We start from the raw sequence: 13,449 nt of genomic DNA, 5'->3' as shown, positions 1-13,449 counted from the left end.
ACTTAACCATGATGGTTGTTCCACCCTGCAGCTTGGCAGTATAACAACCTGATGGGGGCAGTATGCCACCAGACCTGGGTTTATATACTATTTGAAATCTTTCAAAGATTTTGAATGTTTGCTTTAGCCAGCCTGAAGTGCTAGGTGGTTGGGGTTTGCACTTATGGGACTTTTCAATTGCAACAGAAGCTCAATCAAGCACACATGAGGGTTTGAAATTATTTCAAATACTATTTGATCCCAGGTCTGTATGGCACTATATGCCAATGCTGATCATGTCTACATTTCTGCATTGGTTGTAGTTTAAATATTTTTGGGGACCTAAACAGGTTGAGGCAGGTTTACACTGTGAATCTTCTGTTATATTTCGAAATGCAACCCTGGAATGCCGACTCAGAAAGTTAGTGCCAGTGTGTGTGTTCAGAATTCACTTTCACCTGCTACTCTTTTTGTTGACTTTGCGACAAGATATTGTACCAAGTCATCGCATTCAACATATGGTTGCTTAAATCATTTAGCGTAACACAAGGATCTTGTCTTATATACTGTTTAATACCATTCTGCGACGACAAACTTTTGACATAACTTAGCAGTATTTAAACATGAAAAACCACTTACTAATACTGCTTTACAATAATATGCGTACACTTCCCAGTTGCCAAAATTTGAATGGTTCGCCTAATTTCAGTTTGTGACAAAACAAGCAATGTATAGTGTGCAGAATCATTGTGCCATCTAAAGCAGTGAGAAATGTATTTTCAATAAGCAAAATATCACGTTTTCAGCACTTTGAAGCTGGTGTACAAAACCGAAAGTAAAAGCTAACATTTTATTTAAGGGGAGCCTAGAAATGGTGCAAATGGAACAGGTCTACCGCTTCTCAGACTTACACTCACATTTGTAGATTAAAAAGCTGAGAGGGGTGCAATTGCGACCCTCATTTCGGGCCGTTCCAGTATGTGGGCCTTCCTGTATCTGCCCTTACGAAAAAAGATTGCAGTCCAAACTCATCCAAACACCACAGTCGACTGCAGTAACATTTACTGGAGTTTCAAACTTGCTATATTTTTTGTAAGGGTGCAGGAATCCCTCTTCATACTTCTATCTGTTGGTCAATTTTTAAGAAAGGTCTCCGGTACATAGGTGGGAGTCAGGGGCGCGTACACTAGGTGGCGGTAATGCACCATAACGTTGGATGCCAACCACGATAAACCCCACAGAAGAAAATAAGAAGCGGGGACAATAACAGTAGCCAGTGATGCAATATTCGCCATTTTCTTGCTTATTTGAAAGCGATTTGACGGCTGAAAATATATTGGCCGCGGTTTGAAGGTTTTTGGGCTATTACTAACTTTTACGGCGGCCACCAAGGCATTTCCCTTAGAAAATATATAATTCACTGTTACTTGCTACTGACTGTCAGAAAGCGAGTCAGGCTACTGATTGAGTGGTGGGAGGGAGATTGAGTGCATGTGTACAGCTATTGGCTGAGTCATGTGAACGAGAGAAGACCGCAGCAAGCGCACACGTCGCGTGATAACTTTTTACCAGTTGTAGATAGGCTATTTAGATGCCTATTTCCATAAAACATTAATACGCTAGAAATAATGTACATAAAGAAATAATGAAGCACTGGAAAACGACTTTGGCGCACCAGAGCACATTACAATAGTTCGCTAAGAGGTGGTTTAAACTTTTCTAATGTTGAGTTTGCTTAAAACCTCTCTGGGATAGACGGGAAGCTACCATCCCACCTTGCCAAAAGCCAGTGAAAATGCAGAGCGCCAAATTCAAATAAATTACTATAAAAATTCAACTTTCATTAAATCACACATGCAAGATACCAAATTAAAGCTACACTTGTTGTGAATCCAGCCAACATGTCAGATTTCAAATGGGCTTTTCGGCGAAAGCAAACGATGCTATTATCTGAGGATAGCACCATAGTAAACAAAGAGAGAGAAGCATATTTCAACCCTGCAGGCGCGACACAAAACGCAGAAATAAAAATATAATTCATGCCTTACCTTTGAAGAGCTTCTTTTGTTGGCACTCCAATATGTCCCATAAACATCACAAATGGTCCTTTTGTTCGATTAATTCCGTCGATATATATCCAAAATGTCAATTTATTTGGTCCGTTTGATCCAGAAAAACACCGGTTCCAACTTGTGCAACGTGACTACAAAATATCTCAAAAGTTACCTGTAAACTTTGCCAAAACATTTCAAACTACTTTTGTAATACATCTTTAGGTATTTTTTAAAGTAAATAATTGAAGACGGGATGATCTGTGTTCAATACAGGATTAAAACAAACTGTAGCTAGCTTTCTGGTCACGCGCCTCTATCTAACAGTACACTTCAAGTTACCCTTGTTCTGGATGGCTGTACTTCTTCATTACACAAAGGAAAAACCTCAACCAATTTCTAAAGACTGTTGACATCCAGTGGAAGCGGTAGGAACTGAAAGAAGGTCCCTTAGAAATCTGGATTCCCAATGAAAACCCATTGAAAAGAGTGACCTAAAAAAAAAAAAAATCTGAATGGTTTGTCCTCGGGGTTTCGGCTGCTAAATAAGTTCTGTTATACTCACAGACATAATTCAAACAGTTTTAGAAACTTCAGAGTGTTTTCTCTCCAAATCTACTAATAATATGCATATATTATCTTCTGGGGATGAGTAGCTGGCAGTTGAATTTGGGTATGCTTTTCATCCAAACGTGAAAAACGATTGGAAACAATTTGTTTTATGCATGCTCAGTTCTTGGGTCTCGGTGGCTGCCCGAATGGAAATTTCAAATGGAAGTTATGGAACTCCCTCACGTGATTCTTTTTATGGGGAAAAGTCCTCAATGAAACTGACATTAAATGTGGAGAATGATACATTTGCCTCTGTTGGCCATCAAGTAGGATACTATTTGATATAATACATATTGTAACGATCCTGTAAGCCCACCGAAACTCGCACGTTGTTTGTTGACTAGCGAAAACAGTCTTGGACACTGATTTCCCATCGAATAATCAAGTTGTAATTTTTTGGGATGAACAGACAGTGCACACCAGCACTGACAAACTGCACACAACGCCTTCCCAAAAACTCTATCAGCATGCCTCCCGCATCCTCACATACAGCAACTCATTTGTATATCATTGTGTGATAGGCTGAGAGACTTTCGAATGGGTAAAACATTACAATATGTTGAAATTACGATATCACTGGAGTCATTGCAAATCAATTTGTGCCGCTTGTGTAGCCTACCTGGAGCTGTCAAACCAATTTTAATAAATAGCCTATAACTTCAGTTTCTTGTTGTAGCCTTGTGTAATTTTGCAATGATTAATGGACATGTTTAGTTAAGTAAATTGGAAGTTATCAAAGCTCTATGGCAATTGCTGATCAGTTGTTAGAATACATTAGATTGACGCAACAGTAGTCAGATTAAGCTACAGGTATAAAAAAAAATCTATAAAAAAAATGATTGTCAACAACACTGGCTGTTGTTCGCAAGCATATTTGGTTTATTCATATTTTCGTTCAGTGATTGAAATTATGACCCCATCCTCAGTAGTCAATCCAGCAGGCTATTGGAAAACACAAGCATTTATTACCTCGAAATCGCCTCGCTATTCATGTTGAAAAAATGAGTCTGTTAATTTGAACTAATCAAGCTGCTAAATCGTTCAGTTTACATCTTGCCTACATCTTGTCTAGGCTACTGTGGACTATCTGAAATGAGATGTAGGCCTATCAGGGGCTATAGGCTACCTGCCTTTATATAAGCAAACCATGACAACATTTACAATCGTAAACCCAGATTTTAATCTGTAGCCTATGCCTATTGACATAAAAAAATATATATATATATATATATATATATATATATATATATATATTCACCTTTATTTAACCAGGTAGGTCAGTTGAGAACAAGTTCTCATTTACAACTGCGACCTGGCCAAGATAAAGCAAAGCAGTGCGACACAAACAACAACACAGAGTTACACATGGAATAAACAAACTACATTAGAAACATTTTAAAAAGTCTATATACAGTGTGTGCAAATGGCGTGAGGAGGAGGCGTGAGGAGGCAATAAATAGGCCATAGGCAAAATGACAAGTTGATCTCGCAAATGGGCCATTTGTAATGGTTTGTAGTCTTAACATCTGGCACATAATAACAGCACAATTACCAGAAAATAGTCTCACATTCGTTTTTTTAATGTTCATCCAAGTGTTTCTTGCTCAGAGATTTCGAGATCCTCTGACCAATTTTCATCACTCAAACTCTCCTGTCGGATTTATCTACAGTTATGCACATGCGCAAAGGGGATTTATTTACAATTATAAACCTGGTTCGAGCACTTAATGCTGATTGGATGAACGCCTTGGTATATCAGACCATATACCATGGGTATGACAAAAAAATACTTTTTATTCTAATTATGTTGGTAACCAATTTATAATAGTAATTAGGCACCCTGGGGTTTGTAGTATATGGTCAATATACCACGGACTAACGGCTGTATCCAGGCACTCCGCGTTGCGTCACGCTTAAGAACAGCCCTTAGCCGTGTAATACAGTGCATTCGGAAAGTATTCAGACACCTTGACGTTTTCCTCATTTTGTTACGTTACAGCCTTATTCTAAAATTGATTAAATTGTGACTCCTTGCGGTGGGCTGGGCGCCTGCAGGCTGAATGTTTTTTCCTCAGTTGAACGGTGTTTCCTCCGACACATTGGTGCAGCTGGCTTCCGGGTTAATCGTGCGGGTGTTAATTAAGAAGCGTGGTTTGACGGGTCATGTTACGGAGTATGCATGACTTGATCTTCGCCTCTTCCGAGCCCGTTGGGGAGTTGAGACAATGAGACAAGATCACGAAATTGGCGAGAAAAAGTGGGTAAAAAAATAAATAAATGGAAATATCACATTTACATAAGTATTCAGACCCTTTACTCAGTACTTTGTTGAAGCACCTTTGTCAGCGATTACAGCCTTGAGTCTTCTTGGGTATGATGCATATCTGTCTAAAAACATAATCTTGAAAAATACCTAATTTTGAGAGCAATTTGATGTCGATGCAACCTTCAAAGTTCTATTATGTGCTTCATTTAGTCAAATTTCTCATAAAAACATGTCTGTCTGTCAGTTTTATTTTGTTAGAGGTAATAAGTCTTATTGCCAGTGACGGCTAAGGAGGAAGAAGTGTGGAGAACACAAAATGGCAAGTAGGGCACCTCCCTCCCTTGGTAAGTTCTGTGGCAATGTTCAGGATATACAGTACCCTGTAAAAGAAAAACTCATTCCCATTTGAGGAGTGCATCAGGAATATACTGAGCTCTTTCTTTGACAGGGGAGACCCACCATCGGTCAGAGATGAAGATTGTGCTAATTGGGGGAAGACAGATGTGGGATATAGAAGCCAGCGGGAAGAGTTCAATAGGAAACACCATCCTGGGCAGAGACATTTTTGAGACGGGAAGAAGAACTGCTCAATGTGTGAGCGGACAACGGTATGTGTATGGGAGGCAGATAACTTTGATTGACACCCCAGGCTGGTGGTGGGGTTATCCTGTAGATAATACTCCCAAATTGGATCAATTGGAAATCATGAGAAGTGTATATCTATGTCATCCTGGACCCCAAGCCTTTCTCTTGGTCATTCCCGTGGACACCGTTTTCCCCTACATATTCAAAAGATCGTTACAGGAACACCTGGAGCTATTCAATGAAAGAGTCTGGAGACACACTATTGTGCTGTTTAGTACAATCACTCCCCCCAATGACAGAAGTTTACAGAAACACATAAGAGATTGGCCGGATCTTCATTGGCTTATTAAGAAGTGTGGGAACAGGTATCATGTTCTGAATGTCAATAACAAGGGTGATGGCACCCAGGTCACAGAGCTGCTGGAGAAGATAGAAGAAATGGTGGCAGGAAATGATGGCAATCATTATGAGACAGACCAAGCTCTGTCTGAAGAGCTCGAAGAGAAGAAATTAGCAGTAATTGAAGTAGCCAAACAGATGATGGCTAAGGTACAGAAACAAAGGACCAGACTCAGAGCGCTGATCGAAGGTGAGCTTAAATGTGTGTGTGAAATACTAAGGACAAGATTGAATGAAACCTGACATGGCATTATACATATAGTTTCTTCTTGAGTACCAGAAAAATTGTATAACACAGGAGCAACCACCCACTCTCTTACCTCAGAGCATTTGATCTGCATCCTCACTGTAGATTTCTGATTTATTTTCAATTTTAAAGGAGAGGCAACTAGCCCAACATACCTCAGGCTTGTGATTGTTGGGGCACAATGGGCTGCTAGGAGCTCAGCAGGAAACACCATTCTGGGGGAAGGTGTGTTTGATGTTGCTGATAATACAAGAAGAACAGTGCACTGTGTGACAAGACATGGTGAAGTAGCAGGGAGGCAGCTTACGGTGGTTGACACACCAGGCTGGCACTATAATAGTTCTCTACAGAACACCTCCAAGATGGATAGATTTGAGATAGTGCACAGTGTGTTTCAATGTCCTCCAGGACCTCATGCGGTCCTTCTGGTGGTTCCCTTTGCAACAGCATTCAACAAATCATATAAGAGAGCGGTTGAGGAGCACATGGGTCTCCTCACAGATGCAGTCTGGAAGCACACGATTGTGCTCTTCACACGAGGAGACTGGCTGGGAGACACAACTGTTGAGCAGCGCATTGCGAGTGAAGGGGAGGGTCTTCAGTGGCTCATTGAGAAATGTGGTAACAGATACCATGTTTTTGACAACAAGAATCGAATCGAAACCCAGGTAACCGAGCTTCTGGAGAAAGTAGAGGAGATGGTGGCAGAAAACAGAGGTTGTCCTTATGAAATTGACAGAGATGTTTCAGCAGACTTGGAACAGAAAAAGAGGGCTGGAAAAGAAAGAGCTCAAAAGATCACGATGAAGGTGCAGAGACAAATGACGACACTCAGAGAACTGTTTAAAGGTGAGTTTATTTGAATTCTAAGCATAAAACTAACAGAATATGTCTTTCACCACTTCTACATTGTTGTTTCTGTTTCCTCTGTGGACAAACACTTGTGCATATCTCCTAGGTAAATAAAAATCCATCTGTTATTGATTTAGTTTGGAATTAGTCTTTGTAAACACCCTTGAGTTTAGGAAATAGAAGAAAAGTTTTGTTTTTGTAACAAGAGCATGCAAAAATTGTAGATTTATATTTTTAAGGGGAGGAACAAATATTCTCTGAGGATGAGTTGAGAATTGTACTTCTTGGGAGAAGAGAGGCTGGGAAGAGTGTGGCAGGAAACACAATACTGATTGGAGAGTTGTTTCCGACAGCTTTGACCAAGGTATGGAAACTTGAATTCACCCTGCTCTATATCCCTTCAGATACTGTATGAATGCAACATACTTTGAGATTTTGGGTCCTCCTGTGCTGTAACTGTAACTATCGTTTAAAGTGTTTCTATCATTAAAGTGGAAATTAAAGCTCAGGAAATGTTTCTTTAATACTAAGGAGTTTTTTTAAAATTAAAACCATAGAGCGATGTTCGTGTATGACATCCCCCTGATGGTAACTCCTAAATACAGGTAAAGTTATTTTCTGCTTAATTATTCTGATTTATAAATGTTTTTGTTGTTGATATATTTAGGAATTCAGAATTCAAAACAGAACTATGCAGTGTGTAATGCAACAAAAGAGAGTTGCTGGGATGAAGCTCAAAGTTGTAGATACACCAGGCTGGTGGAAGAGAACCCCACAGGATGCACGAGATTGGGTTCAAGATGAAGTGGTGCGCAGTGTGTCTCTCTGTCCACCTGGCCCCCATGCTTTTCTTCTGGTCATTCCCATTTCTGCACCATTTTCAGAGGGAGACCTCAAAGCAGTAGATGAGAAAGTCTGGAGACACACAATGGTGCTGTTCACCTGGGGAGATTGGCTAGGAGACAGAGCCATTGAGGAATATATTGAGAGAGAAGGAGAGGCACTCCAACAACTTGTTGAAAAATGTGGGAACAGGTATCATGTAATGAACTGCCATGGCTGGGATGATGGCTCTCAGGTCACAACACTGTTGAGGAAGGTAAAGGAGATGGTTGTACGTAACAAAGGGCACAATTTCACTATTGCACAGAAGAGTAGGCAGAAGCCAATGCTTCACTGGTTAGCAGGAAAAGGCATGATGACTGAAGAGGAATGGAACAGGAGAGAAGAGGAACTCATAGAGCGGATGTTGAAGGCAGTGGTGGTAGAACCAGAGGAATCCAAACCGCCATTTGTACGGGGGAAGGAAAGCATTGATTTCTTCATCCCCAGCAGTACGTTTGACATTACATTTTCCAAATCTGTTCGTTTTTTTTTATCTTAGAAATGTTTATTAGAATCCTTAACATTTATTGTTGGGTATTCCAGTCAAAGGGATCTTCTAACAGTGTTTGTTGCCCTGGTTTTCAGTGAGTTGTGAGACTCCCTCTGAAGTTGGGAGTTCCTACATAAATTATGGAGCATATGCCAAGGTGTCTGAATGGAGAGTGAAGTATGCTGGGAGATCTGCTGCCTCCTCTGGGCACGGCACTATGAGTTCAGCAGTCAGTTACATGGGCGAATCTCTGGACCGATGGGAGAATCTAGTCAAGGAGAGTCTGGGGGACGGCAAGATAAGGGCAAGGATGTTGGATAGTCCTGCAAAGTCAGAGGCCCACACTTATGGGGTGAAAACCAAACATAGGAATTCACATTGAGCATAGTTCAAAATGAAAATACCAAGACTAAGAAAATAATACCTACTTTTGAGAAAATACATAACACGTGTACTGTTCTTGGAGCAGCTCTTGCCTTTGCTTGACACATCTGGGGCATAATATCAGGACCTCATCCGAGGAGTGCCATAAGCAAGTTCACTGAAAAAAAAATGATAGCAGGATATTTCAGCTTTGTCATGGGAGTTTCTTGATGTTCTTCTTTTTAGTTTAAGACGGTGGCAGATTACTTGTATCTTTCCATGAATTTGTGTACATATACCCTGAGTGTACAAAACATTAGGAACACCTGCTCTTGCTTTCACCAGGTGAATCCAGGGGAAAGCTGTGATCCCTTATTGATGTCACTTGTTAAATCCGCTTAAATTAGTGTAGATGATCAGTAGGAGACCGGTAAAGAAGGATTTTTAAAGCCATTTGAAACATGGATTGTATATGTGGGCCATTCAGAAGAAGATTTAAGTGCCTTTGAACGGGCATGGTAGTAGGTGCCAGGCACACCGGTTTATGTCAAGAACTGCAACACTGCTAGGTTTTTCATGCTTAAGAGCTTCCCATGAGCTTCCCATGTGTATCAAGAATGGTCCACCACCCAAAGGACATCCAGCCAACTTGACACAACTGTGGGAAGCATTGGAGTCAACATGGGCCAGCATCCCTGTGGAACACTTTCGACACCTTGCAGAGTCCATCCCCCAACGAATTGAGGCTGTTCTGAGGGCAAAAGAGGGTGCAACTCAATATTAGGAAGGTGTTCCTAATGTTAGGTATATTCAGTGTACATTATCAAGTCAAACCAATTAACCAATGATATGTTGAACAGATGCTCAACTACTATTATGACTCTTTCAACATGCCACTGAAAAGATTGAGAGCTGCAATTAATTGTGGTCCTAATGTTTTGTACACTCAGTGTATGTTGACAGAGATGGGCAGTATTTCTGTTACATGAATTTGAAATACGTATTTCAATTAACTTTGTGTATTCCGTAATTTATATTTCACTGGCCTGAACAAAAATTAGATGCGTTTTGTAACAATAAACTTTAGAGATCTGTATTTTTGTATTTTCAAAATATAAAATACTTCTCTATTAAAAAATGTTTTATCCACAACTTTGTGGCCCTAAATGTAAATGAGCACTTGCAAAGCACACATGGTATTATTTTAATGAGCTCCGTACCCAAACAAGCAAGAGGCTTGACTCCACCCTAAAATCTGTCTGCGCAAAAGTACAGCTTTAATCAGTGGAAGTGGGGATTTTTTGTATGGAGGTCTATGAGAGAGAGTCGAATTTGGTCAAAATAAAATATAATTGCTAATTTGTTATGTGAGGCTTATTTGATCGAATATGCGTTTTTTTATGTGTAGGTTCTAAAAAATTTACTCATAAACAGTCAGGTACACAATTATTGCCACCCTTGATAAAGATGAGCAAAAAAGACTGTATGAACTAAATAATACAAATACTGAAGCAATTTAAAAAAAAAATATATTATTTGAATGTAATACAATTGCTCAAAGACAAATATTTTGTAATATAGTAATAAAAAAATCTAAAAGAGATGACGTTCAAAATTATTGCCACCCCTGTTCTCAATTCTTTCAATACCGCACCTTGCGAGGATAATGGCACTGAGCATTTTTATCAAATGTTTTCTGAGATTGGAGAACACATTGGGAGGGATATTAGACCATTCCTTCATAGAGAATCTTTCTAGATCCCTGATATCCATCATCTGGTCTAATGAACTTCCCCCCGGGGGCTGTGTGTTTGAGTGAGAAAGGCTGAGCAGAACCAAACAGTAAAACATCACATCCCCTTTATTATCGATGCATCGTGCAGACAACATCAAAAGAGCCTTTCCAGATTCTGAAGTCAGGAAACTTCGAGTTAGGTGTTAGCCAGACTAGAGGAAACCAGGTTTTGGCTAAAATATCCTGCTACTTGGTAAAGTTCATGATGCTGCTGACCTTAACATGGGCCCCAGGCAAAATAGCCCCATAACATAAAAGATCCATATGTTTCAGTTTTTTCGACGCCAAACCTACCACTGGTGTGTGTGGCTAAAGAGCTTTATTTTCATGTCATCTGACCATAGCACCAGTTTCAATCCAAGTGCCAATGCCGTTTAGCACTCCAGGCGGTGCTATGGTCAGATGTTACGAAAATAGACCTCTTTGACCACACACCAGTGGTGGGTTTGGCATCAAAAAAACTTAAGTAAAATCTTTGTTAAAATACAAATTGTTTGGGAGCAGAGCTCATTAGAATAGTACTCAGTGTGCTTTGCACATTTACATTTAGGTAATTTAGCAGACACTCTTATTAATAGCAACTAAAAACAACCACATAAAACAGTCATAACAAGTCAAAAGTTTATGTAACTGTTACTGAGAATGTAGTTGTAGTTAGGGGGCTACTTGCAGATGTATTTTTGGTGTTTTAGTTAAATACATTACTTGGCAAAAATATTTAGTATTTTATTTTGATACATTGGTCTTCAGGATCCTTTGTAACAAGATACATTTCGATGTATCTTTGCCCATCTCTGTGTATTTGTTGTTGTTTTTTATGTCCCTTTTGTATGGTGTTTTGGACCAAATGACTAACTTTTTGGGATAATAAAGTTAAAGATATGCTCTGGAACTTTGGAGACTACTAAGTATTTTTTAAACCTCTCGCTTTGGGCTGGATGTGTCAATGTGTAGTTCATACATGCATCATCTATGAGCAGAAGGACTGTCTTACCTCCATTTAAAAGTAGTCAATTTCTTCTACTTCTATGAGTTGGTAAACAAACTGAAAGGGTGTACACTGCTACCGGGAGTGTGTTGTCTGAACAGACAAAAAGCCAAGGTTGGTGATTTACTGCCATCTGCAGTTATGGAATCCCTTTCTCTCACATGTAGAGTGGACACCACCAGAGGGAACTGTGGCATTTCCTCAATTGGATTTTATCAACTCCTCACGTCATCTCCCATCCTTTTCTCTCCTCAGTGAGGAAGCGAGGAAAGGAAACGTGGAAACAAAGGCGCTTGTAAGAAATGAGACTCCTTCTCCACTAGCAAATTATGTTTATAGGGGTGGAATCCCAAAATACATGTGTAAAGTGGTAAAAAGAAGTGCAGCTAGTAGTGCTATACATTTTATAGATAAATGGATAATTAGCGGATCAGTTTTAAATGTGGGCAAGCATGCTTTTCTCCTCTGAGAAACAACAGCCGTTTGCAGGGGGTGTGGCTCATTTCAAAAGTCTTCCACAGTAGGATACACCTGAGCATCCTCCACCGGAGGAGGCAATTGAAGAGAGTAGGACAATCCTTCATTCACCTAATAACGAATTGACACTCTCCTACATTTGTCAACCACTTTTCAGTTTCCGGGTCACTGAGGATTTGATCCAATTGAGAAAAGGCCTATGTGTCTATCCTCCCTATCAGTAAGCTTAAGCCCTTCCCCATCCACTATCCCACCTATTCTGATTAAGGACATTGACGGCCGGGAACGTCATGTTTTTAATAGTTGTATAAATAATATATCAAGTTTCTAATAGTGAGCAAGCACTGCGCCTGTTCGTGCTGAAAGTGATAACCCTTTCTGCTTTACTTCTGTATCTAGTCCCATACTGTTTTAATTTAATCTACCAGATGCTTTTTAGGATGATTTTTTGATATTGATACCTTTGAATGATTGATAGATTAAGTGTCGAAAGAAAACAAAATATCCCAAAATTGCTTTCATAAATCAACTACAGCCAAGGTAGAAGGAAAATCGTGTTAGTTTGTATTCTGAGTAAACTATCTCTTTAAAGATGATGTAGTGTGAGTTTGAAACAATAACAAACTTTTCAGTGGCATGTTGAAAGAGTTATACAGTAGAAGAGCGTCACATACAATTAACATATCATTGGTTAATTGATTTGCCTTGATAATGTACTCCTGGGGCAATGAACATTCAGGAGAAAATTTACAGAATGTTCACATAGAAATGTATTGTGTAGATCAAATATGACAAAATGATTGGAATAGTATAGGAGATTGTGTATGCTCTATTCATGATATGTCACGCCCTGACCTTAGATATCTCTGTTTTTCTATATATTTTGGTTAGATCAGGGTGTGATTAGGGTGTGAACGCTAGTTTTGTATGTCTAGGGTTTTGTATGTCTAGGGTTTTGTATGTCTATGTTGGCCTGATATGTTTCGCAATCAGAGACAGCTGTTCATCGTTGTCTCTGATTGGGGATCATATTTAGGTAGCCATTTTTCCTCGTTTGTGTTGTGGGATCTTGTCTACATTGAGTTGCCTGAGTCCACACCTGTAGCTTCACGTTTCGTTTGTTTGTTTGTTGTTTTGTTAGGTGAGTTTCAGTTGATTAAAATTATGTGGAACTCTACTCATGCTGCCCATTGGTCTCATCTTTACAACGAACGTGACATGATAGTTCTATGTTCAACATGCTGTTCCAGATATAGCCCTACCATTAATTGAAGACAGCCAATCCAATAGTTTCAGGAAGTAGTCACTTCCTGAGATCTGTATTAAAATAAATTGTTTAAGTAGTTGCTTTGTCGGATCTGTTTTCAAATGGGTCAATAAGTATTCAACCCCTTTCTTATGGTAAGCATAAATAAGTTCAAGCCTAAGTAACAAGTCCCATAATACGTTGCATGGAGAAA

At 39.6% G+C, this 13,449-nt stretch overlaps 1 protein-coding gene across 1 annotated transcript; it reads left to right on the top strand.

Annotated features, from left to right (window-relative positions):
* The first annotated feature begins 138 nt into the window (after positions 1 to 138).
* Positions 139 to 13,160, top strand: LOC111980270 (GTPase IMAP family member 8). The gene is made up of 7 exons (XM_024010972.2): positions 139 to 500; positions 5,153 to 5,252; positions 5,357 to 6,082; positions 6,272 to 6,988; positions 7,231 to 7,355; positions 7,659 to 8,325; positions 8,462 to 13,160. The coding sequence occupies exons 2-7, from the start codon at positions 5,225 to 5,227 to the stop codon at positions 8,746 to 8,748; spliced, it is 2,550 nt and encodes an 849-aa protein (XP_023866740.1). The 5' UTR covers positions 139 to 500; positions 5,153 to 5,224; the 3' UTR covers positions 8,749 to 13,160.
* The last annotated feature ends 289 nt before the right edge of the window (positions 13,161 to 13,449 follow it).

Source organism: Salvelinus sp. IW2-2015, linkage group LG20, assembly GCF_002910315.2.
Source record: "Salvelinus sp. IW2-2015 linkage group LG20, ASM291031v2, whole genome shotgun sequence".
Taxonomy (NCBI): domain Eukaryota; kingdom Metazoa; phylum Chordata; class Actinopteri; order Salmoniformes; family Salmonidae; genus Salvelinus; species Salvelinus sp. IW2-2015.
This window is presented reverse-complemented; position numbering and strand designations above follow the sequence as displayed.